The sequence below is a fragment of the Caretta caretta genome, chromosome 20 (assembly GCF_965140235.1).
Source record: "Caretta caretta isolate rCarCar2 chromosome 20, rCarCar1.hap1, whole genome shotgun sequence".
Lineage (NCBI taxonomy): Eukaryota > Metazoa > Chordata > Testudines > Cheloniidae > Caretta > Caretta caretta.
This window is the reverse complement of record NC_134225.1, coordinates 433,245-459,020: the sequence shown is the minus strand read 5'-3', so window position 1 is coordinate 459,020 and position 25,776 is coordinate 433,245. Positions and strand designations below refer to the sequence as shown.

At 40.4% G+C, this 25,776-nt stretch overlaps 1 protein-coding gene across 2 annotated transcripts in view; it reads right to left on the bottom strand.

The window, feature by feature from the left end:
• Nucleotides 1–25,776, bottom strand: part of LARP4 (La ribonucleoprotein 4) — a 45,847-nt gene that overhangs the window by 15,508 nt on the left and 4,563 nt on the right. Inside the window, exons 2-10 of one of the 2 annotated variants that reach the window (XM_048831512.2) lie at nt 20,426–20,573; nt 15,520–15,678; nt 13,216–13,291; nt 11,644–11,780; nt 9,554–9,657; nt 7,602–7,712; nt 4,760–4,813; nt 3,788–3,997; nt 3,073–3,176 (exon numbers count right to left, since the gene is read on the bottom strand). In XM_048831512.2, coding sequence (XP_048687469.1) covers nt 3,073–3,176; nt 3,788–3,997; nt 4,760–4,813; nt 7,602–7,712; nt 9,554–9,657; nt 11,644–11,780; nt 13,216–13,291; nt 15,520–15,678; nt 20,426–20,573 — 1,103 coding nt within the window. The remainder of the gene's footprint in view (nt 1–3,072; nt 3,177–3,787; nt 3,998–4,759; nt 4,814–7,601; nt 7,713–9,553; nt 9,658–11,643; nt 11,781–13,215; nt 13,292–15,519; nt 15,679–20,425; nt 20,574–25,776) is intronic. The other variant, XM_048831513.2, reaches the window with a different exon arrangement.

Below are 25,776 nucleotides of genomic sequence, written 5' to 3'. Positions count from 1 at the left end.
AGACTTTAAGAAACTCCTTTAACAGGTCTCATTTAAACAAATGAGAATACAGAGCATCCTTTACATACCCAGTTAGGGACAGTCCAGGGAAACAAAGGAATCCCTGCTGCTTGGGACATGTAAAATTAGACTGGTATGTGGACAATGTGAAATAAATGTTCATTAGCAGGGAGGTTTCTAGAGCACTTAATAGGCTTTAGCATCTACAATAGGCATGGAAAGCAGATTTTAGTTAAGTCTCTTAAATTTGCCATTTTTGAATCCATTCAAAGTGAAGGAAAAGTTTCTAGCTGTATGATTCAGCCCTCAGATCTCATAATCTCACCTTTCATTGAGAAGGCCACACAATCTTGGTCTGGGCAGAAGAACAAAAAAGTACAGGAGAAAAGTGCAGAAGACAGGAGAAAGCAAAGAGAAGGAAGGAAGGAGTAAGAAAGTGAGCAAGGAGAGTGTGCATGAAACAGAGAGATGCCCAGACTTTTGAATGTTAGACCTGTTCTCTCTGAGCGCGATACTTGATCATCACTGGGCCAAGCCTCTGAGCCTACATCTCACTTATCTTGCTAGCACTCCAGCAGAGAGGGAATGTCTCTCAGAGGCTTCCACTATCCTCCTTAAATATAACATTTCAAATCCTGGAAACAGGCTTTAAAGTTGCAATGGCATAAGGAAAGCTTCACACTAAGCTAACACTGAGGTAGGGAAGGCTAGAGCACATCCTAGACAAAACATGTGTTTGGAACCAGATTACACCATATTGTGTGCAATGAAGCTACCTCTATCTTTCTACTATCAGAGCTCCATTTGTGGAGAAGGAAGGAACTCAAATAACTCAACTTTATGTTTCTCTACTAAAGAAAAGGCTTATCACAGTAGAGATTCTCATTTAAGAGTCCTAACCCTTTAAAATTCCTGTTCTGAAGGGAGTTTCTCTTCCAGAGACTGCATCATGCAGTAGAATTCCCACAGTAAAACAGGAGCTACCTAGGAGTAAGCACGTTATAACCTCTTGTCACCAATGGATATGGAGCTCTTACCTAGAGCCATTAATTATTTGGTATGGTTTCTGGCCAACTCTGGACTCTGTATGAAATTAGATGACTTATCTAATAGTAAAAGTTTACACTATACTTTGCCGAGATTCAGGACAGAATCTCTGTCTCAAAAGCCTTCAGGATAGGGGTCCATGGTGAACTTAAGGAACTTCTGATGATTAGAACGAGAAATTCTACACAAGGAGATGTGTCTCCTTCAACTATATGGACTAGTCCCTTTAGTCAACAGCCAAAATGAGAGAGGGAAGCACTTGCCCTCTTGAAATGTCCCTCTCCTCCTTTGAGGACTGGATAGACAGCTCCTACAAAAGCTAGTTAAGTCAGAGAAAACATTACCTTTGAGGAAAGATTGAAATTGGGTTTATTTAGCCTGGAGAAGAGAAGGGGAGGACATAAAAGTTTTCAAGTATATCAGAGATTGCTACAAGTAGGAAGGTGAAAAATTGTTCTCGTTTAACCTCAGAGGACAGGTCAAGAAGCAATGAGCTTAAATTGCAGCAAGGGAGGTTTAGGTTGTACATTAGGAAAAACTTCTTAATTGTCATGGTAGTTAAACATTGGAACAAAATTGTCTAGGGAGATTGTGGAATCTCTCTCATTGGAGGTTTTTAAGGACAGGATACAGACACGTATGTCAGAAGTGGTCTAGTTATTATGCAGTCCTGCCTTGAGTGCAGGGGACTGGACTAGACGGACTCCTGAGGTCCCTTCCAGTTCTGTACTTTTTTGATTCTATGTGATTATGATTGTACAGTGCTGACGGCAAGTACACTTAAATCCTTCCTGCAAGGAATCACGGGGGGCCTTACCCCAAGAGGATCTGCTAGGGTTGCTTTGGCCGCCAGCCTAAAATGGAGGCTGAGTCAAGATTGCTAGAGAAAGAGCACAGTTTCAAAAGGCAAAAAATGTTGATTACTTCCATCTGATAATTAGGAAGTGGATATATTTGCCCATCTAGACGGTTTGTACTCTTACTGTACATACCAGCTGGGCTGGACAACAGTCAAAAATCTAGGTCTACAAACACAAGAAATCCTATAAAAATGCTCCATTTAAGTTTTAATAACCGAGACGCTGATAAACAGGCACAGCTCTAACACAGCTCAGTGGCAGTTGTGCAGGATCTGCCCCCATTAGACACAATTCTCTTTCTAAATTCAGCTGCCTCACTTGTCCCAAATGAAGCAATAAACACTTCACTCTGCTCCTGCAAGACCCAATTTCAAAGTCCATCCTCCACTGATCACGTCAATTTATGGCCATGAACTTTAACTCCATTACCAAATGTTTACAGCACAGGTAGTTGTCAAGTGAAGTCTCAAACATAAAAGCGATTACTGTGCTAATCCGCCTGCTTGCTGCATTCAGTAGGAAAGTCTGCACATAAAAGTTTCCACCCACACAAGGCAAGAGTACTATAGTCTTTTGTAATTACAGAGCATTGCTCCAACGACACACAAGGTTGTTTTCCTCCTCTGCAAATGAATGTATTTGAGCTCACTCTCTAAAATTATATCAGGAGAGAGACTGACGTGGTAAATTAATTACAGTGATAAAATTGATGAATGCTGAATTTATCGAACAATAGCAAGAGCCTGTATCTCTGAACTTGTATAAGGTGAGTGGCTCTACAATATTAGTCTCACTACAGAAGTGGAATTTGTCTTGTGGGAATTTCTGTTTAGGAAATAAGGCAGCCATGAGTTAGAAGCAACAGTTTCTAAGAGGAAGCTACCTTGGTTTCAGACTTAAACACTTAATGGTAACCTCTTTGAAGCTTTCAAATGAGTCCTCACCTTTGTTCTCTCTAGCACACACAGATTTGTTATTGTATGGCCTCATGAACGTTGGCCTCGATTTTATGCTAAATTTAGTTTCCAAAAAAATTCCACATAGATTTAGCAAACAAGAACTACAAGGCATTATGCCCTTGGTAATAAGCATTCCTTGATGACTCATTAAAGCTCCGGAAAGTGCAAATTCTAACAGCACAGCCAGCTTCCCGATTTTCTCTTACCGGTTTCTATGGAATGGGCGACCTATGCTCAAGGAAGCAGCATTCGTTTTATATGATCCTGGTGAATTAAAGCCATTCACGAATCCACCATTAGGAAAAGGGGCCTGCAATACAGAGACAAGAATATCAGGCTGTCAAGAGTTCAACTAAGTCAAAAGATAAAAGGAAAGATGCTCATAGTTGTTCGGCCCTTTCCTGCACTGCAGACATCAACTTAACTTGCTGCTTTATCCAGAATGTTTTACACCTCAACCCCGTAACATCACATTCCATTATTACAATCCCTCATTCAAAATTCTCCCTAGGTCTATAGTTTGTAAAGCCAGTACAGTCTCATGATCTTTCTGTCCATGAAGAGCCAAGAAAATCCCTCTCCACCTCCCCAGGTTTGCTTGGGATAAACTGAGTTTACACCAGAAGCCCCTGGGATTTAACTGACGCTGGTGATCGGATTGGGTGCCTTTTAGAGGCTCATCTTATTGGGTCTGGACCATCATTGGCTGAAGCCAATGGTCAGTAACCAACAACATATGGAAGAGGTGACCAGACCCATGTCTCTTGAAAGATAGTGAGAGGTCAACCCAATCAACACAGGCCAATTTGTTACTCAAGCTCTCAAGAGTAGATTTTTGGGACAATATTCCAAAATGTATTGCCCATCAGTGTTGATAACAAAAACCCTCCCATTTTATGAAAATTGGCAGCAGTTACTTACCAGTGGTGTCTCAAAGTAAGGTGCAGGGTTTGGAGACCAAGTCTGAGGCACAATACTGTAAATAGAGTACTGCTGAGGACTATATACAGGCTGCATAAACAGTGGTGAGGCAAACTGTGCTTGTGTTTGAACTGGCTGAGTATACACACTGGAATCCACTACCCGGTAGCCATTTTTAGCAAAAAATGTGTTGATGGCTTTTATCCTTGCCTGTAAGAGAGATCAAACCAAGTTACGTTTGCCGCATGTGAGGAGGAAAGTGTAAGGGGAAAGCCACAAGTTTTCTCTTTCCCTTATTTTTATTATAATGTAAGTAAGGAAAAACTAGGTTAACTGCTGACTACAAGCATAAACCTTGTGTGACAGACTATGTTGCAGTGTTGGTTATCCCTTCTTTCATTTTAACACTTTATTGTAAGGTGGGTATCTTAAACCAATGGATCACTCAAAGTTTTAAACTTTATGCTGCCTTCTGTGGCAATAACTGCCCTATAATTTGAGACTAACTCAGAATTTAAGCAAAAGTCAGTGCTGTGAAAGATGCCAGACTGACAACCATAGAAACTGAAGTCTACTTCTCAGCAGATTAGGTACAGGACAAGGAGCAGCAGGCAGGGCAAGCTTCCCTCACACTGCACACCCAGGTTGTCTAAATGTCATTCTAGAGGAGCGAGCTCTACAAAATGAAGAGAATCAAAGTCTTTAATCCCTCTGCTGAGTCTTACAAACAAGGATGCCAATTTGGAAGCTTAAAGTAGCTATACCTATATCTATATATGACACATCTCCAGGAGAAACTGCACTTGGGATCACCCACCGCACACTCTTAAATTGGTTTCAAGCTAGTGTCCTATAGAGGAAAGGCTTTGCATCCCAAAACTAATTTTTAGTAAGTTTACAGTGCTAGCCAAAGACAGACATCCAAGATTTTGTCCTGAAATCTCCCCATACCCACATTAAACAGTGTCTTACCATTATTGGCTTGCCCTGAAAGGTTTTTACTTCTTCCCTTAAGTATTTAAATGCCTGTGTATATAAAAAGACATTTATTGAAAGATCATTTTGGTAAAACTGCACTTCAAAGACAGTCTTTAGAAAACTAATATAAACATAGCTAGGCCTGAATTCAAGTTGCATTATATTTTGATAAGTTTATGACAATTTTACAAGAGGAAAAGCCATTGTGTTATTCAAAGCATCAACATGGTTCCTCATGCAGACCAAGCTGCAATGTGTTAGTACACATGCCTTCCTGCCTTCATCCATCTTTCTTAAATCCTAACACAGATATGACCATATCACGTTGCTATCGAAGAGTAAGGATTTAATCTCTGTTGCAAGGGTTAAACAGAAGAGTGCTTGCCTTAAGTATGCCACTGCAATAGCATTTCAATATTTGAGTGTGACATTGAAAAACCACACATACCAAAGGGAGAATTTGTACTAAGTCAAACCATGGTTTTTAATATGATGTTTCCTTTACCGCAAAGCACCTATTTTTTCCTAAAAAGAAAAGGAGTACTTGTGGCACCTTAGAGACTAACCAATTTATTTGAGCATGAGCTTTCGTGAGCTACAGCTCACGAAAGCTCATGCTCAAATAAATTGGTTAGTCTCTAAGGTGCCACAAGTACTCCTTTTCTTTTTGCGAATACAGACTAACACGGCTGTTCCTCTGAAACCTATTTTTTCCTATGGTAGCAAAAAAATATCATTGCCCATCCAGTTATTTACAGGGATACTTAATCTGCCTTCTTTTTTTTAAAACCACCCACTTCTGTTTGTTCAATGAAAAAAGCTTCAGTTTAATTTTCCTGTCCAGTCAATTTCTATACAGTTTTGCTTTCAGGTTCTCAGGCAATAGCACAAAACTGCAAGGTTTAGTTGTTGCGACTGCAGCAGGATGTGCATTTGAGAAGAGCTTCCAACAGAAAGAATTCATGGAACTAGGACTCTTAAGCTTTCTATAAAAGCCCAATTGTACCCATGTGTCCCAACAGTGCATCTGTAAGAACATAACATAAGAATGTAAGAATGGCCATACTGAGTCAGATCAAAGGTCCATCCAGCCCAGTATCCTGTCTACCGACAGTGGCCAATGTTAGGTGCCCCAGAGGGAGTGAACCTAACAAGTAATGATCTAGTGACCTCTCTCCTGCCATCCATCTCCACCCTCTAACAAACAGAGGCTAGTGACACCATTCCTTACCCATCCTGGCTAATAGCCATTAATGGACTTAACCTCCATGAATTTATCCAGTTCTCTTTTAAACCCTGTTATAGTCCTAGCCTTCACAACCTCCTCAGGCAAGGAGTTCCACAGGCTGACTGTGCGCTGAGTGAAGAACTTCCTTTTATTTGTTTTAAACCTGCTACCTACTTATTTCATTTGGTGGCCCCTAGTTCTTATATTATGGGAACAAGTAAATAACTTTTCCTTATTCACTTTCTCACACCACTCATGATTTTATAGACCTCTATCATATCCCCCCCCTTAGTCTCCTCTTTTCCAAGTTGCAAAGTCCTAGCTTTTTTAATCTCTCCTCATATGGGACCCGTTCCAAACCCTGAATCATTTTAGTTGCCCTTTTCTGAACCTTTTCTAATGCCAGTATATTTTTTTTGAGAGGAAGGGAGCACATCTGTACGGAGTATTCAAGATGTGGGCACACCATAGATTTATATAAGGGCAATAAGATATTCTCAGTCTTATTCTCGATCCCTTTTTTAATGATTCCTAACATCCCGTTTGCTTTTTTGACTGCCACTGCACACTGCATGGATGTCTTTAGAGAACTATCCACGATGACTCCAAGATCTTTCTCCTGATTAATTGGAGCTAAATTAGCCCCCCATCATATTGTATGTATAGTTGGGGTTATTTTTTCCAATGTGCATTACTTTACATTTATCAACATTAAATTTCATTTACCATTTTGTTGTCCAATCACTTAGTTTTGTGAGATCTTTTTGAAGTTCTTCACAGTCTGCTTTGGTCTTAACTATCTTGAACAGTTTAGTATCGTCTACAAACTTGCCACCTCACTGTTTACCCCTTTCTCCAGATCATTTATCATAGAATATCATAGAATATCGGGGTTGGAAGGGACCTCAGGAGGTCATCTAGTCCAACCCCCTGCTCAAAGCAGGGCCAATCCCCAATTGTTGGCCCAGATCCCTAAATGGCCCGCTCAAGGATTGAACTGACAACCCTGGGTTTAGCAGGCCCATGCTCAAACCACTGATCCTTGGGGAACACCACTAGTTACCCCCTCTCCATTCTGAAAATTTACCAGTTATTCCTACCCTTTGTTCCCTGTCTTTTAACCAGTTCTCAATCCATGAAAGGATCTTCCCTCTTATCCTGTAAGAACTACAGAAATTATTGCGATGCCTATGTAGACTGTTCCTCCTTTTAACTAGCTCTATTTAAACAAAGCCAGCGTTTCAGATACAGGATACTATATCTACTATCCAACAACATTTCCAGTAACTAGACGCTATTAATTGTCAAGAGTAGCAAAGGAGACCAAATAGAAGCAGCACACATGGTAAGAGAGGCAGACAGTAGAAAAGTAGTCCAAGAACAGCAGTCATCCCTACTCTCCTGAATTTCTCTATCAGTTAAACTGAATTCACCTTTGTAAATAAACTCCTAGCTCCCCAGGCAATAGGTGCTGCATACATTAATAAATTAAATTAACTCTCCCTTGTGGCACATATTTTATCATACACCATACGTGCAGTTCCCAAGAATAACAGGAAAGCTTCAACTAAAGGATAGAGATTGCCTTCAAATCGAATGGAGTCTTACCTGTTGTGCATCAGTATCTGACTGGAATGTAATGTACCAGTTGTTATTGTGAGCAAACTCACAGCTTATCACTCTGGGACAGTTTTCATTTTTAAACAGCGCCTTAACCTCCTAAAGAAAAGGAAACCTGTTAGGACTGGGTCCCCAAAAACTATCATTGCAAACCAACTGGGAGATTTAACGTCCACTCCCCACCAGAGGAAGTTTTTGTTCTACATCCTGAGTTACTAAAGCCTCATCCTGTAGCCAGGAATATATCCAACCTCCTAGTTGGAGCATATAACTGCCATGTTGTATCTCTCAATACTAGACTGGCACTGGTCTAGCTGAAGATACAAACATTAAAATGTTGGTATATTTCTCCAGATACTACATGGATATGTTGGTTTGTGTGTTGATTCACACATTCTCCTATATACCATTTTCCACTTCCAAACCCTGAGATCCCCACGAATGCCCTTCAGACCTGCTCTTAAATCAGCAGAAAGTGTCTCTTACAAGGATCCTATCACCCATCCCAGGGGCTGAATATGCAGCTGCTGCTGCAGCACTCAAGCCTTGCCAACCTGTGTAGGAAGGGAACTGGAAGCAGGCAGGTCTCCTATATGTCAGAGCACAACACAACCTTAAGTTTTGTTATGCAACACTGAGTTTTCTTCAATATCAGACATGCATAAAAGTACATTTGTAATGAGAATAAGATGCCCAAAAGTGACTTTAGAAAGTTTAGTTCTTTGAGATTTCTACCTACAGAACAAGTACATCTGTGGAGTTCTCTAAGAGAATGACATCAGTCTTGCACACATGGGCTACCCAGATTAAAAACAAAAAATAGTGGGTGTTTCTGGTGAGGGGACCGTGAGATAAAGGAAGATATTGCAGCATTAAGCTGGCAAGGAAGCATTATGAATAACTGGCTTCAAGTTGTATGCAATGTACTCTACCTTGAATAGTCCCTTAGAATATGCGCTAACTACTTATGCTAAATAATCTTTTCCACCTTGCATTTAGCTCTGATGCTCGGTCAGAGTACCTTTCCCTGACTTGAAGAGCTTTGTGTGACTCACAAGCTTGTCTAACTCACCAACAGTAGTTGATCCAATAAAAGATACTACCTCACCCACTGTGGCTTCAAGTTAGCCAAGTACCTTTATAGAGGTCCTTCTGATGCAAGATTCTCAACTTCCAGAAAAGTAACAGTTTTGCAAGAAGTTGCTCATGTCACAATGAGTTACAGCTTTTAAAAGGAGCAACAGAGTTCAGAGATTTACAAGGACAGATCTGTTCATCTAGCATTGCATTAATATTGCTAATTTAAAGTGCCACTGTACAAATGCCTCACATTACAGCTCTAAAATCTTCTAAAATAAATTCATTAACTAACAGCTCTGTCAGCCAAATATCAGCAGGCATTTTATTATCCTCTTTCTATCACCATAATGAGCTTGGCTCAAACTGGGTCACAATGAATAAGAAATGTTTATTAATGTTTGTATCTGCCAAAACAACCCTCGGACTTAATGCGAAGTGCCTACTGTGAAAATTTTTGCCTGAAATCCAAGTTATTCTCTGGATTTATTTCTCACTTTTGGATCTGAAAGGAAACCAATTTAACCTGCCTTCCAGAAGACCCCAGGTCATGCCATAGTCTTCGGTGGAATAGAACAGAATAGATTTCATGTAACAAAGAGCATTTTACTGTGTTAATAACATAATGGAAAAGGATATCACTGGAATGAGATATGGTCTTTGGATTTCACATCGCTTCAACAACAAAAAAAAAAAAAACTAGAAGCTGTTTACAAGAAATATCACTCAGTTGAATTAAATTTGATCTATAACTTAAGTTGCCAATCAGTTTTCTAAAAAGCACATGGCTCTTTTGGTTGCAGCTTGAAGCAATGTTTTCAAGTCCCAATATACTTACTGTAAACCATGGGATTATTTTTTACCTCTATAGGCGTTGTTTCAGGGATCTCACGAAGAATAATAATGCATCGCTTATGGTTTGGTCTTACTTTCTCCCCTCTCTCATCTACTTGTACCATAGGGGAAGCTAAAATTAAGATACAAATGGACATTAGTAGCTGTAAGACTCTCTGCAATACACACAGAACAGTCAGCAAGAAGATTCAAATACATTAATATTTTGACCTATCTAATTTTTCACAACTCTGTCCACATATACATATTGGACCAACAATTCAGAAGCCTATCCTTCAGAGTAGCCAAGTAAGAGACAAAGGGGAGAACGTTTCAAATTCTGAAATTGTTCAGAATTCAAATATCAGAAAACATGACAGTGGCAAATGAGCGTGAGACTGACTGTAAAATGTGCTTTGAATTTGGGAAGAAACATGACTGTTTCCTTGCCCACATATACCGTTAGAGATCCTGACACCTCTTTAGTTACCTGTAGAGATTATAGACAAAACCAACTGTGACAGAGCTCAATCTTAATAGGTGAGAGGCAGAGGTGTCTGAAATGTCAAAGTAAAACCTAATTTTTCAAATCATATTTGGTAGTGAGGAGTTCAAGCTTTCACCAAAAATAGCATTTTCCCCAATTGGCACTGCACTTTTTATTTTTTATAGTAGGTGTCTGTCTCCACTCATGTTCAGTTCAGAATCAAATACCACTAAGGGAACAAATCTGCACTTCTCGCACAGTGAAGTCAGCGTGCCTTTTGGCACCACAAGGTCTGTATTGACTAGATATGGGTAACCAGGGTGTATTGTTAATATTAACAGTGCCAATCATGTAACTCATCTTGTATCATACGACTATGAACAGTGGCTAAAAAAAATGTTATGCACCTATTTTTTTAAATAGCAATCACATATTAACCCTGCTCCTGGGCAGATATTGGCGGATAGTTTGAGTAACTGAATGAGGAGTTCTTGAATTATCTGGAGTCATGAATTCATTTATACATGCACTACACAATGCAATATACATATTCTCCTAATATTCAAAGGCACTAAGCACTTGCAGCTCCCCAGATCAATGCGAGTTGTGGATGCTCAGTACCTCTGAAAGAATCAGCACGCACATGTTCCCATCTGAACAGAAATCAATTTTAGGGTTTTTCTTGGCATCAGATATGCACCAGGAGGAGTTGACGTTTTTGAATTTTACATTTAAATGTGAAGGGAGAGAATACCAGGAGAGTGATACACAGATTTTACAAGATTTGTTTCTTTGGCTGATAACAAGAGACAGATGTTTGAATTACCAGTCAATAATAAGAGAGAAATCTTAAGCGTAGGTGGGGAAGGGGGAAGTGATAGAGTGCAAGAGCTTAAATGATCTATTATTCCATCAATGTGAACATAGCTCAATGTTACATGGATCCATCAAAGGGAAACGGATACTGCCTCCCATCCCAACTCAGTGTTTCTCTGCCTACAAAACTAAAGACAACAAAAAATTAGACTAAGGGGCTGGTTTGAACTCAGGAAAGGGAGTTCATTTTTTTAAATTCTTAAGCAGAGTCCTATTGAGAAATTCAGATGGGAACAGGAAAAAACATTTATGGATTCAAAGTAAACATTGCAAAGCAGTTGATTCAAACTCTTTTACAGAAGAGGTGGTGTGCAGAGTCAGCACCACAGGAGAACTACCCTTCCTACTGAAATTTCTACATTAAGTCAGAAGAGCAGGCTTGTCATTCTTTACATTCAGGGAGTACGATTTTTGCTTTTGGTTAACAAAACTCAGTCCTCCTGAAAGCAATTTCTTTCAAAATAAATTTGAGCAAGTTTACTAAATACAAGACAGTAGCTACCTCAGTCTCTTGTCTTACATGGATCTGCTTTGGACAGCTTGGTTTCCTCCAAGAAGAATTAATCACAACCTGATTTTTCCATGAACGAAATCGGTAGCTTTAGGCCAGAGACCAGGCCCACAGAAAGAAGAACAATACAACTGGTTTCTTTAAAACTGAGAGCTCCTTGTATTAGAGCTTTTAGCAACACATTTGTTCTACTGATCTCGAAAAGGTTTTAATAATAATAAAATAAAAAAAAGAGACACACATACATCTCAATACTTCAAGAATAAGGTCCACATTGGTGGTCAGCTTCTTAATTCCTTCCATGTTGGCAATTGTCCATATTGGAACAAACTGATCACTGTCCATTTGAGACATCAAGTAAAGATCCTTAGAAAGGTTCTCACTAGAAGAGAATAAAATATACATTTTAGGCAAATTCTAGGTGTTAGGACAACTACTGATTTAAGAATTAAAACACAAAATAACTGCCATTCTAATCAAGTTGCACATGCTCCCACAGGTTTTCACTCTTGGGAATAAATGCAAACAAAGCAGAATCAAGGCAATGAAAATAAAGTGAAAGGGCAGCTGAAAGGTGTCCAAGGCTAAGTTGCTGGCATATTACCCTGCCCATACAACATCCATCCCAAGGAGCTACTTACCAGTATTCAATTAAATAACCTCAACCTCCTAGATTTGTGAAATATAGAAAATTAGTCTTCACTAAACAAGGACAACATTGCAGGGTCAGGCTCTGTAGATGGCTGGCTGGCTTCTTTGCCCTTGCAATGTTTCAGAGGTTCCAATCAGCACCAACAGAATGATTGTGGCACATTCACACAGCACCCCTTACAGGTCTTTCTGGACTACTGCATTCTGGTGCCCCTCCCACAGCACCCAGCACTTTGTTGGAAGAAGTAGTGGTTGAGTAGTTTCCGGGCATGAGCTGCAGGTGTACACTGTCAGATGGTGTTGGCAGGGCCAGCTGAACTGGTTCAGCACCAACACTTCTAGCTTCTTGTCCAAAATTAGGGAGAAAAGACAAGCTGCAGCAGAACTAGGGGATTTCACCTTAGGCATTACTAATGACCAACAGAACCTGTACTTGCAGCCACTGTGTGAACATGAAAGGCTGTACATGCTCTGTAAATTGAGCGCATTCCTGTCGATGGTCTCTGTTAACAGCTTTCCCCAGGGTGTAGACTGTTCCCAAGTTAGCTTTTCCATCAGACTCTGGGCCAGAATTAAACCTGGCATAACCACATTTACTAGCGGAGCTGACCTGACAGTTGCACCCACTTGCACTTATGCCATCAGTTACTCAAAGGATTAAGTCCTAGAGGAAGGAATCACCCATCCTACCACCCCTGACAACTAGCAGTTAATTCCATAACCCACTTCAGAGGGAGAATAACAGTCTTCCCTAGCTTCTAACTCCACAGAAGTACTTCATTTTCTCCATCTAGGTTTCTGAGCTGGACAAGTTCAGCAGAGAATCAAGATCAAGATCTGAAACTTTAACCCTGTGGCTTCAAGGCAAAACACAGTAACTGCATCTTTCATGCTAAAAGGAACTCCTGCAGATGCATACACACACCCCACATCCAACACAAGTTGATCCAGGGAGACATCATGACAAAATACCATCTTCCCTGGAGCTGAATACATTACTCAGGTACTGCCTGCTACCCCAGCAGCAAGTGATATCAGGATTTGACCTCTGATCTCCTGGCTTATAACCCCCTTTTCATGGTAAAAAGAAACTAAGACCCAGAGTCATTTAGCTGCAACTTTCACAAAGCATTTAATAGATGCTGAATGAATTCTTCATACAATACCGTGAGAAGCAGAATTCGAGTTGTTTCTTCAAACATTCTTTCAGGTCTTCTGTAGACACGGCAGAGCTGTCTTCACCTGAAAGAGGCATTAAATTAGTATACCCCCACTGGATCCCAATCATATGTAACCCAGAATATAATTCAAAAGTGAATTTTAGTTGTGCAAAGAGTGAAAAAATTAAACATGCTCCCGTATAACATGAGAGGAATGGAAGTCTGAGACATACAGCTCTCTAATTGTTTTATCGTTTTGACCTATTTGTCCATGTATTTTTGCCCGTTTGGATCCCTTCCCCGACAACAGAAGTCTTCAAGAGAGGATTCAAAGTACAGGAAAACTTAATTTTAAAATGCTCTCTTAAAGACCAGATACTGTTCAAAAGAGGCCTTTAAAAGCCAAGGACCATATTTTTAGAACTACGTGGACAAAGGTTCATATGCATAAATTACCACTCTGATGTTTATGCAAGTAACTAGTTAAACCCTTTGTGTTAAGAATACTGATTGAGCATACAAACACAGTATTTGCTCAGACATTTATGCACATACAATTGCAGTTCTATGATTGTGGCTCAAATGTTAAAAGGCTTCAAGACATGGACACAAGGACCAGACTAATCTCCACACTCATTTTTACATCAGCATCAAAGGGATATGAACAGGCTGGATTTCACTAGAAAAACCTAAACTAAGTTTCACACACACAAGACGTTTTCCCACTATAGCAGCAACTGACAATCTTAAAGCTAATTAGTGAAAATGCAGGATGAAAGTGGGACTATTTGTATATGATTTTAGTAAACTTTTCCCCCTTGTTAGTTATAGACTGTTTCATGTAATAAATGCAACCACACACATGAACCTCCCTGCAGCATGTTACTGGGGAGACATACACTAACTTCGCTGTCTTGGTGACCAGAACACTAGAATTCATTCAGAATGTGGTCCAGAAGTCCCTGCCCCAATCCCTGTAGGTCACCAAAGTTAGAGAAAGCCTCCCTTTTGAGAGACGAGCATAGAATATCAGGGTTGGAAGGGACCTCGGGAGGTCATCTAGTCCAAACCCCTGCTCAAAGTAGGGTCAAACCCCAATTTTTGCCCCAGATCCCTAAATGGCTGCCTCAAGGATTGAGCTCACAACCCTAGGTTTAGCAGGCCAATGCTCAAACCACTGAGCTATCCCTCACCTGTTACACTGCAGCACGTAATTAACACTGTTCTCAGAGCTGCGTACATTCCTCTCAGCATCAAAAATGCAAATCCAAGGAAACAAGTAAAGCCATGTTTATTTCTGCTTCCCAACAGAAATGCTTCCTTGCATTCACAGAAGTCTTATCATACCAAAAAGGGTGCACGAATTAGCGTATACACACATTACACTCCACCCACCACTGAAACCAACTCCTCTGGGTTAGATTATGGCAGGAAAAAAGTTTCTGTGCATGCAAAAAAAAACATCTTTACATGAGAAGTTATCTTAAGAGGGTATTGTAAGCAAAAGGAAAGCAAGATCTTTGACATGTTCTGTTCATTGCAGGGGGAGCACATACAAACAAACACTCTTATCCTGCAGAAAGAGGTTAGATGCTAGATGAAGAAGATTGAGAAATCTTACAAAGTCCTATTTACTGCAAAGGCTAAGTTTATTAAAAGCAACACACTGCTCAAAGGATAATATCATAGAAAAATTCCTTAACACTGCTATTTGATGAGTGAATGAACACCGTCTTCTGGACCTCAGATACCTGTTGCTTCCCTTCTTTCCTCCCTGCAGCTCCACGCTGAAGTCCCGCTGTGAAGGGTTCTTCACGTTCCTGTCCCAACTATATCACACACTCTTTTGCCCTCCAATACTACTCCCTAGCAATGTCTTTGGCAAAGCTGTTAGTTAAAGTAATCTTCTAACGCTGCAGGGGCAGTAGGAGACCTGTATTTTGAGCTTAAGAGGCTCTATTAATCTTTGCTTACATAACTTTGTTTCTCTTGTATATTATGAATTATATTGTTATCCCAGGGCTGTTCATGTTAATTATTCCACTTGTAAGCTCTACAGAGAAGCGATCTTCTGCTTTGTTAAGTGCCTCAGCTATTTATGCTATAAGTGATAACTGGTGAAGAGAAGACAGCATTTGTGCATTTACATCACAAGCAATTGCATTAAGCTGTGGACTTTAATAAGTCTAGGGGAAAAAAAAGGCAGATCACATTTTGGGTGTGTGAACATTAACAGTAAGAAATCCCTTAAGACTACAGGAGTTGAAGACAACATAGAACATAAGATGCTACTATAGCTTGAACACTCACCAGAAATATCATAAATTTGGTATCCAAGATCCTCAGTTGCCAGAGCCATTCCATTAGCAGCTGCTTCCTCAACACCAGCGCCATTTCTTGTAGCTTCACAGGATGGTGAATACATCACTTCATACTGCTTACAGCTATCCTCCACATTCTCTACATTACCTAGCAAGAGAATATGCCCAGTCAATAGAAAGGACACATCAGCTTAAGAATATTTTCTATCTGAAAAATGTATTATCTGCCATTGTTACAAAGAACACCAAAGAATGCTGTAACTGAAAGACTCATTTTTTAGTTTGTTTCTTTGTATTTAATAGCACTGTGTTTAGGCAGTTTCTCTTTGTTTCCCTTGTTTGTACTGGTCTCAACAACATTTTCTGAAAATAGGAAAATAGTAAAATCAAACCAAGGCAGGGATCCCAGAACTACTGTAGCATCTGAAACAAATATTTTTCTTCAAATAAGTATCAAGTTGAGTCCCTAAACATGCAGCACTTACACCACAGAAAAAGCTGCATGTATTATCTGATCCTTATATATAATAAATACTCAGGACTGTCAGCTTAATGTGATTATAAAACACACTGGAAGGATGTGGATATTAGAGAATTTATTAGTCTTTTCCACAAGCTATTTGGGATAGAATGGAGTGTAGTTTTAGTTTAGTATCTGATGTGGTTGGGGTGGAATGGGGGAAAGTTTACTTGCAGAAGGACTGACTCTGATCATATAGGTCTTTTCCAGGTCTACCGTAACTTTCATTAACCAATTCAAAGTCACGTTAGAGGTAAAGGATATTATTGGTGAAATCCTCCTAAGTACAGAAGAAACAGCATGAAGACAAGTAAAGGGAACATTTGGAAAAATATGCTTTAGCTTTTTTAAGCAGCATACAGGAGTATGAAATATTTTTAGCCATTCGAAAGATAAACATGAAAACACCAAGATTATTATTATTATTTTAAGAAAAAGGTGGCTGTAGTAATCTTTCATTGGACCAACTTCTATTGGTGAGAGAGACACGCTTTTGAGCTTATACAAACCGGTTTTCAGGAATTTAGCCAGTCTCATAATTATTTGAAGATCACGGTCTGTATCCTTTACCAACCTATAATTTAAATATCAATTTGATAATCTTTAATGCTGTCTAGATTTGGACAGATGAGGTAGATTCTAGTGTCAAGCAAGTCTGACATTCCATATAACAAAGGGGTGATCTTTTATCCAAGGTAAGACAAAATAGGCTTCAAACAAATTCACACAGTATGCCAGCTAATGAATGTAAAGTTAGATACTCCTGAACTATGTGAAACAGTGACCTGATCCAAAGTCCATTGGCTTCTGTGAGCTATGGATCCTGCAACTTTTACTGCAAGTTCACTGGCCAATTCTGCTATAGGCAGAATTCATTCAACTCTCAGTGACATATGTGGGAGTTGGAGGTGCTAAGCATCTCACAGGATGAGCTCATTAGATTAAGTTCCTTGATGTAGCAAGATAGCAACCTTCTACTTCCTAATTGTTTCAACTGCCTAGAACTCTAATGCTACAGAACAGCAAATCTGAGTTAACCTTGGGATTATTATTGCCAAGCAAATATTTGCTTATAATTGGCATAAATTTACATAGCCAACTACACTTCGCTTCCACTGGAAAATAAAAATACGCTAGTTTTCCTGTGATATTGAATGTTTATATATAAGCCTTTTCACTATACATTTACAAAAATTGAAGACATGGTTCTTGCACTGAGCTAAAGAATGAATGCACCTGTTTTTGGAGCATCTTTTTAAAAAACCCTTATCAGATTTTTTTTTTAAACTGTTGCTACAATTAACCTCAGAGGCCTTTTATTATTGTTATTTACCAATCTGCCCCCATGATTTCTGGGTGGGAAAAGCATATGGGTTTTTAACCAATTTTCACTTGAATTTTAGCTTTTTTGGACCTGGGATTTGGGGAAGTGGATGGGGCCACTCACATTTGCAGAGACACCTAAAGCAGGGATAAGGAGCAGGTAGTGCTAGAAGGACTAGAGAATTGCATGTATTCTTCCCCTATTCACAGTAGGGCATGAAATCAAATGCAGCGTTAATCTACCCTACATTACCTTCTCCTACAGAATTCATCTGCACCAGAAAGACTGCTGTGCTGTGGCCATCTGAAGAATCTGTCTGAATGGCTCTGCCAGAAATGATAGCAGAGAGTGGGGCACAGGGAGTCAGGAGAGACAACAGAAGTACAGGGCCTTGAGCATATACCCAAAGTGTATTCTGATCTCCAGGACTCTGTCAAAGCAATGTTGGGGAAATGCAGTGTTGGAAACCGTTACTGTGTGCCTCCTTTGGCAAGAGAAGTGATCTCACCAGTTATTACCACATACCTGGAAGTCCTGGCTTGAGACCTTTGCCCATCCATCCCATAGGGGTTGGTAGAGTTCCTCTGCAGGACTTAATCACTTGATACTTAGCTACACTCAGACTGAGAACTTCAAATAACTGACAGCAAATGGACAATTTTAGACTAAGGAGAGGTGGTGTTTACTCTTCTCTTGCAGCTGCCAAGAGACTCCATGATGCCAGAGCAAAGCTAGACCTTGCTGATACACCAAAAGCAAAGCCGCTCCTTCCCAGGGATGGCTCTCACAGGTGGGCAGATGTCTTTAAGCTTGGCATTCCCACAAGGTACTGATACACAGCAGCTGATATGGATACTGATTCATAACCTTCCTATTCTCCTTTTGCCAGATATTTGACGGGAATATATTTTAATTTCTGAAAAGCTGAACATGAGCATTGTTTTCTTAGAGCTCTTCCATCTTACTCCCCATCACAACCCTGGTCTATAGGGCGTAACTATATTGGTTCAAGATGTCTTTTTTTAAAAAAGAATTATACCATTAAAACTCCTAATCTGAGTGCAGTTACACCAGTTTAAATGTGCTTTCATCATTATAACCACTTTCACAGTATACGTGTTGCACAGCGATAATTATGCCAGTATAGCTTACGCTGGATGATTGTGTGAGTTTACACAAGACATTTACATCACAGGAACAAGCCAATATTCAAAGCTGTTTAAAGATAAAATCGTGGCATAGATACCTCCTAATTAAGTAGTGTCAGAACAGAAAAAATATGAAGTAAATCATGGTTCTTCTTTTCTCAGCACCAAAGAGCTGGTGTTCAGTTTATAGGATTGTATCACACCCAATTTACATGCAGTAGCAGCACTCAAGAGTACAGTGCAATTCATCAAGGCAAAATGACTGATTGCCATGAATGGAATTTTTTGCTCTGTAAAGGACCCAGGCTGGAAGAGCTACTGATTTGTAGAGGAGTAAGATTCCTCTTTCACCAGACGACTCCTTCACTCATCCTAAGTTTTTTAAAGGCATTTGCTAGTGTGTGTCTACACTTACATCACTGCAGCTGTGCCGCTGTAGCGCTTCACTGTAGACACTACCTACACCATGGGAGAGGTTCTCCTGTTGGCGTAGGTAATCCACCTCCTCAAGAAGTGGTAGGTAGGCTGACAGAAGAATTCTTCCATCAACCTAGCACTGCCTAGGATGGGGCAGGCAAACTTTTTGGCCTGAGGGCCGCATCAGGTTTCTGAAATTGTACGGAGGGACGGCTAGGGGAGGCTGTGCTCCCCTGGGACCCCTGCCCCATCCAACCTTCCCTCTCCTTCCTGACTGCCTCCCCAGGACCCCTGCTCCCATCCAACCCCACCATCCTCTGACCGCCCCGCCCCCTGATCACCCCCCAAACTCCCCTGCCCTCTATCCAACACGACCCCCCAGGACAGGCAGCCGTGCTGTGCAGCACAGAGACCGGGTCAGGCCAGGCTCTGCAGCTGCACTGCCCCAGGAGTGCGTAGCCCCCCCGCCTAGAGCACTGCGCCAGCGGTGCAGTGAGCAGAAGCTGCGGGGAGGGGGAACAGTAGGGGAGGGGCCAGGGGCTAGCCTCTGCGGGCTGCAGTTTGCCCACCTCTGGTCTAGGAGGTTAGGTCGGCATATCTGCATCTCTCAGGGGTGTGGATTTTTCACACCCCTGAGAGATATAAACTATGACAATGTAAGTTCCCAGAGTAGACCAACCCTTCATTTGTATATGGACACAAAGACTTACCCAGAAGTGTTTTACCACCTGAACTTAAAACTAAGTAAATAAATAAAAAGTTTTAAAAAAAACCCTTATGGACATGTAGATTTAACAAAGTTAGTAAAGAATTACACAAGTACAGTCTAAGCTTTAAGCAAGCAACTGCCTTTTAATTGCTCTGCAGCATACATTCCAGTAGAAGTGTAACTTTGGAATAGCTCAATAATGTATCTGGATTGTGTGCGGCCCTCAGATCTCAATCTTTCTGTTCACAGGGTCAAGTATATACTAAAGTGCAGCAATGGTGAGAGAAAGCAACAGAGACAAAGTGAGAAAGGAAAAAGTCATAAAGAAGGGAGAAAAAAGGGAGACAGAGTATAGAATCCATTTCTGCACATTTAGCAGCTTGTTTCCCTCGTAGCGCGATACTTGGTCATCATCGGGCCTCTTAAGTGTTATAGGGGGCCATAATACACTGTTCCCTTATTGGATTACTTTTTATATCCTGCCTGTTCTTCCTCAGTACAGCTTTAGGTATCAACTCAGAGTCTTAAACTTAAGTTCATTCAGATCAGACCTTTCTGCAGTCCCTACTGTTTACTGATGCAGTTAACCAGCAGTAAACTGCTTCAGAAAACTTGTCATATTCAACTTATATTGGTTCCTACATCAGCCTCTAGAGCTGTTCTTTCAAGGACAAGAACATTGGTTGCTTCTTACTGCTGGGTTTAAGGTTTATACAGAATACACACAATCTGAAATTAACAAGGCATTAAGTCATCATTTGCGTTTAGACGTCTCACCCTCACTATGAGTTCCTGGTGAAGCAGCTGTTTCTTGCCACAAATGCTCAGTGCCATTGGTCACTGGTGCAGCTTCAGTGCTTCCCTGTGGATCTTCTTGCCAGACTTTTGCATTTGGATTTAAGCCAGTACCTTTTGATGTTACCTGCTGAAGAGACAAAAGTAAATTATTTGCAAAAATAATTCAAAAAAGGATTAGAAAGTAGTTAGGGAAGTTATTACAGCTTAGTATAGTACTTTCTTTAAGACAGTTTCACAGCTCAGAAGCGTCTAAATGACCAAAGAGGCAGAATACAGACTTTCACCTTCCAAAAGATAATAAGTTCTTAGACAAATGTCAGACTAAAGGGAAAATTAAATCCCTTGACAGTTTAAAGGATCTTGCTTCCCATTCCATAACAGATGTGATGTCCCTCTTCTCCCCTTTTTACCTCCATTTTATGAGTAATGTTTAGTCATGCAGTGACTAGGGCAATGGCATTAGCATGGGGATTTTTTGCAAGCAGAGGGTAGGGGCCAGATGCATGAGATTGACAAGTCACAGTTTTACACAAAATGTCTGACTCATCCATAATCCTCCACCCCCTTGGCAAAAGAAGGGGGAAATCTTCCCATTCCATCCTCTTCCTTGAAAGGGTTGGAAGACAGCCAATTATACTGCACTGTGCTCTGGAGACAGGGAACCTGTGGTATGTGTGGAGTGAGAGAAGTGCTCAGCCATGTAACTCAGCCCTAACAAAGCACCACCTGTCAGCTAGGCAAGAATAAAGTTGTTTCCTGCAATCATTTCTGCACCTTAATCACAGTTAGCAGATCTCCCCCACTCAAAGTAGGAAACAAATGGAGAAATTTATTGTGGCACCTGGAAAAGTTTTCTGCTCAGCCACAGCCTGCCACAACTCCCATGAGCTAAATTTTGATACTGCGAGACAACCCCCTCCCCCCCCGCCCAAAGTCAGAATAGCTACTTAAGTGCTGAGCATCTTGAGAGAGAAACTGGGCTGAACTGTTCCCCTAGTAGGAGATAAGACTCTGAGGACCTCACAGAAAGAGCCAAATAGAATATTTGACACATTTAGGTCATCATCTGTACATCTCAGTGAATCCCCGGGTAGGACAGGCATAATGTTTACTTACTTGACAGGTGTGCTGTTACCTTAACATCCAAGCATTTTCACACACACACGTCTCATCTTTCAATAACCAGCCACGTGAATGCTGCTGATTGTAAAGAGGATGAAGCTTCTACAAGTCAACATGCTGAACAGTCATGCTTGAAGTCAGTCAGATAGATCACTTTGCAAGGAATGTTTTTAGAAGCTTGCAAATTGTAAGGAGAATTTCCAGGTCAGACAAAGGCTCTAAAAGTTGATGCTTACTGTAGCATCCAGAGTCCAGGCACCAAAAAAAAAAGAACAAGCTGCCAGCATGGGGAATGATTTCTCCCCCATACAGTTAGATGGACTTGTATAAGAATACCACTAGCCTTGAAACTGTTCTCTTTCGAGTATACCCACGCTGCTCAGGACACATAGATACTCTGACCTTCACAGAGCCAGGACTGCAAGTATCTAATCTCTCAGTTATGTTGATTTGGATCAGTGATTTTTGGTCATGCATGCTACCAAATACATGCTCTTTGGTCATTTCAGAAGTGGAAAGAAACTATTTGCCAGAATAGTGAGCATGTCAGATTATTCTATAATCCTCAAATATGCCAAAATTTAATCTAGAGGACACTTTTTTTAGGCAGGTAATTGGATCATCAGATATTATACTCAAGCTATCTCCCTAATTTCCAAGGATGAGGTCTTACTAAAAGAGGGCCTCATTCATCTCACTGCCATGATGCAAGACTTCAGATGGTAATGCTGTGGAGGAACAAAGCAGCAGACAAGTTTACTTTTTAAACTGGGATGCTACCTGAATGTCCATTTCCAACTAAGTACCAAAAGGACTTAGAGCAAATGATAGGTAGTAAAATGATGAAGGAATCAGATCTTGCCTTCTTTTATATGGGGCTTCCTACCAGGAGACAGGCTGTGCTAATAAACGAGGTCTGCAAATAGATCTATCCATATCCAAAAGACAACTAATTGTGGTACTATCTTGTACTCTGACCCAATCCTATGTCCACTGAACTCAGTCTCAAGACTAACGTTGACTTTGAAGGGTCACGATCAAGCTCCTAGCGTACGCAATTTTTCTGAAGCCCGAGTGTGGAATGTAAGTACTCATTTCACCCCATCAAATGCCTTTTTAGTATAGAGAGCTTACAGTATGGTCTCTTGCTTATTCAACAGAGCTTGATAGACAAATAGTAATGTTTTTTAAACACTGCAGGGCTCAATTACCACATGAAGCCTTTTTGTTTCAGTCCACTGAAGTATTTTCACAAAGCAGTTACAACACCGCAGAGAGACAATCAGTAAAACTAATATTTACAAAATGACAGAGCTGGCCTGCTTGAAAGCTCTGCTCAACAGAACATGGAGTCTACCAGGAAGCTATCCAAAGCCAGAGAATTCCCAGCAGGCATGCTCTGGATAGCAGCCAATATGTCATTCCAAGAATTCCCTCTGATCTGGAGACAGATTATTAACAGTTAGGGATACTTTGAATGTTAGGTATGACATCTGCCTTTTCCTTAGACTGATGTAGAGAAATATCAGTATTGGAACTCCTTGCATATGGCCAGGGTCAGTTACAGGGGATGCCTCTGACAACACTAAGAAGCTTTGCATCCAGTTTCGCCTGCTCACTAACCGTTTGTCTGCTCTAACTCTCCAAGGAGTAGACTTTTTCAGCTTTGGACATGAGAAATTCAGAGGGGATCAGATACCAGCATATTCGATTAGCATTTCAGCTTGATATAAAAACCTTATCTTATGGAATGGTTTTGCAGTTAGTCTCACAAAATCTAAACATGAGCACTCAAGCTTTGTGTTTCAGTCTCTGGTCCTTTTCAGAGTTAAAACTAGTAAACTCTCCTTAGGAGAGATTAGAAGAGTTGACAGACTTCACTTATGGTATCCTGGAATGTAAGCACTGTATTTCTTTTGGATTTCAATAAATTCTCTAAACATTGGCTTGCACAATTAAGTCTAACTAGTTTTACTTATTTCAGAGGAACAGCCGTGTTAGTCTGTATTCGCAAAAAGAAAAGGAGGACTTGTGGCACCTTAGAGACTAACCAATTTATTTGAGCATGAGCTTTCGTGAGCTACAGCTGTAGCTCACGAAAGCTCATGCTCAAATAAATTGGTTAGTCTCTAAGGTGCCACAAGTACTCCTTTAGTTTTACTTAAACCTCTGGTCATTTTCCTATGTGTTTAATAATTTCTACTGCTAGGTATCCTCTTCAAGAAAAATTTGTTTAACAGATATTTGCTCATCCTACTTTATCCTGCAGTGAAGTCATAATGCTGAATTTGTGACATCAGTGTTTTCCTTGGCAACAGACTAAGCGCAAGATTGGGGCTCCCCTTTAGGAACAAATATTTTGTACTTCTATAGCAGACCTTTTAATCTGAGAAGGTCAAATCATTTTACAGCTGGGAAAACTGAGGCAGAGAAAAAACCGAGTGACTTCACAAAGGTCACATGATAAATCTATGGCAGAGCTGGGAATAAAACCCAGGTCTCCCCAGCAGAATAATGTGAAACATTTATTCTGGGGGGTGGGGAAGAGAGAAGATGCCGGCAAATCAAGTTACTTTCTGGAAGAGCGTTGCCTTTTTCTGAGTAATCTAGCACACACGTCTTTTAAGATTTGGAAATAAAAGAGAGTAAGGCAGCATTGAAGCAGATAAACCATGGCTGATATACCCAAACAGAGCTCCTTTCTGCTCACTGTTAGCTGCCATCTTGCTGTCAACTAAGGAGGAATCAGAAATAAACAAGTACCCTGAACATCCCAGGAAACTCTCAGAAAACAAAGTATAATATTAATAGTTGTGTGGAAGCTGATTTGACTGAACACAATGGCTTCTCCATTAGTCAAGATGGCTACCCACTACCAAAATTTGGCTCATTTGTTATTTTGTAAAGCTCTTTTAAGAGATGCTAGAAAAAAACAGATTCCATTTTTATTAACTTATCTTTATGACGACAAGGTTTTCCATGAGAGGGGCATGCAGGATAATGCACACCATGTATGCTGCAGTTTTTAGGCCAATGAGCAGAGCTACGGATTGATTATACTTTGCTTGGAGTATGAGCATTTTTAACTGCTTGTGTCACTACCCTCATATAAGCCTGCATGAGTTTTGTCTTATTGACACAAAAAGGGAAGGAGGAAGCCCTTACACACTGAATGGTGCTACTCAGGCATATTCCCTTCATGCTGCCATGGCTCTACCGCTATGAAACACCAATGAGGCATCAACTAGGAGAGATTGCCTTATTACGTTTCCCCAACAGTTTAAACAACTAAGAATACACAATTTTAATATTTCCCAGTAAGGGAGTAATGTGGTAACTACCTCAATGTTAATTACAGTCTATAATTTTGAAGTAAAGCTGCTGAAATTCAGATGAGAAATATCAAATCACAGTTGTGATTGTACTGTGAGAAACTCAAAGCATTCTTCCAGTGTACTAACATTGTTTATTTAATGCGAACAATATGCCTGGCCCTGCATGATCCACACAAATACAGGCTCTGTAACGAAGAGACACGGGACGTACTTCTGCAGAGAGGACATACTATTACATGCCCACAGTCCATTCTATCAACAGCTCTAACCCCACACCAGGTTGGAAAGGTAATATATTTAGCACCAATAATTTTTCAAGTTACATACCATACCAAGGTAGCATTTTTTAAAAGTGTAACAGTACTCCTATTACCAATTAGCATTCTGTGCATGAATGATGAATTTCAGTTGTATTTTAACAAAAAACAATTTCCAGTTACTAGCTAACCTTCCCCATGAGCATCTTGATCTCAAATACAACCTTGTTTTGTATAGATGGTGTGTGACAATTAAACTGCGTATGATAGAGTGGTATAAAGCCGCTGGGCCAAATACTGCTGAGGTACACCAGTCCCAAACTGGAATAACTGCCTTGAACTCCAGTGTGGCAGTAGAATTTGACCAGTCATATGAAGATAACGACAGAAGTTAATCATGGATAACATATAGCCTATCAGCAGAAGGGAAAGGAGTAGATCAAACTAATATTAACCAAGTTATACCATAAGGCTTGCTGAATCTTCAGACAGCCACTCCTTGGCTACACAGATTCCTACTTGATCAAGCTAATTTGAAGTCTAAGACCTATTCCTACTATGGTGCCTCATTTCTGTCAAATTATTTTAATTCTAGGATCCACCTCAAAGCATTTGC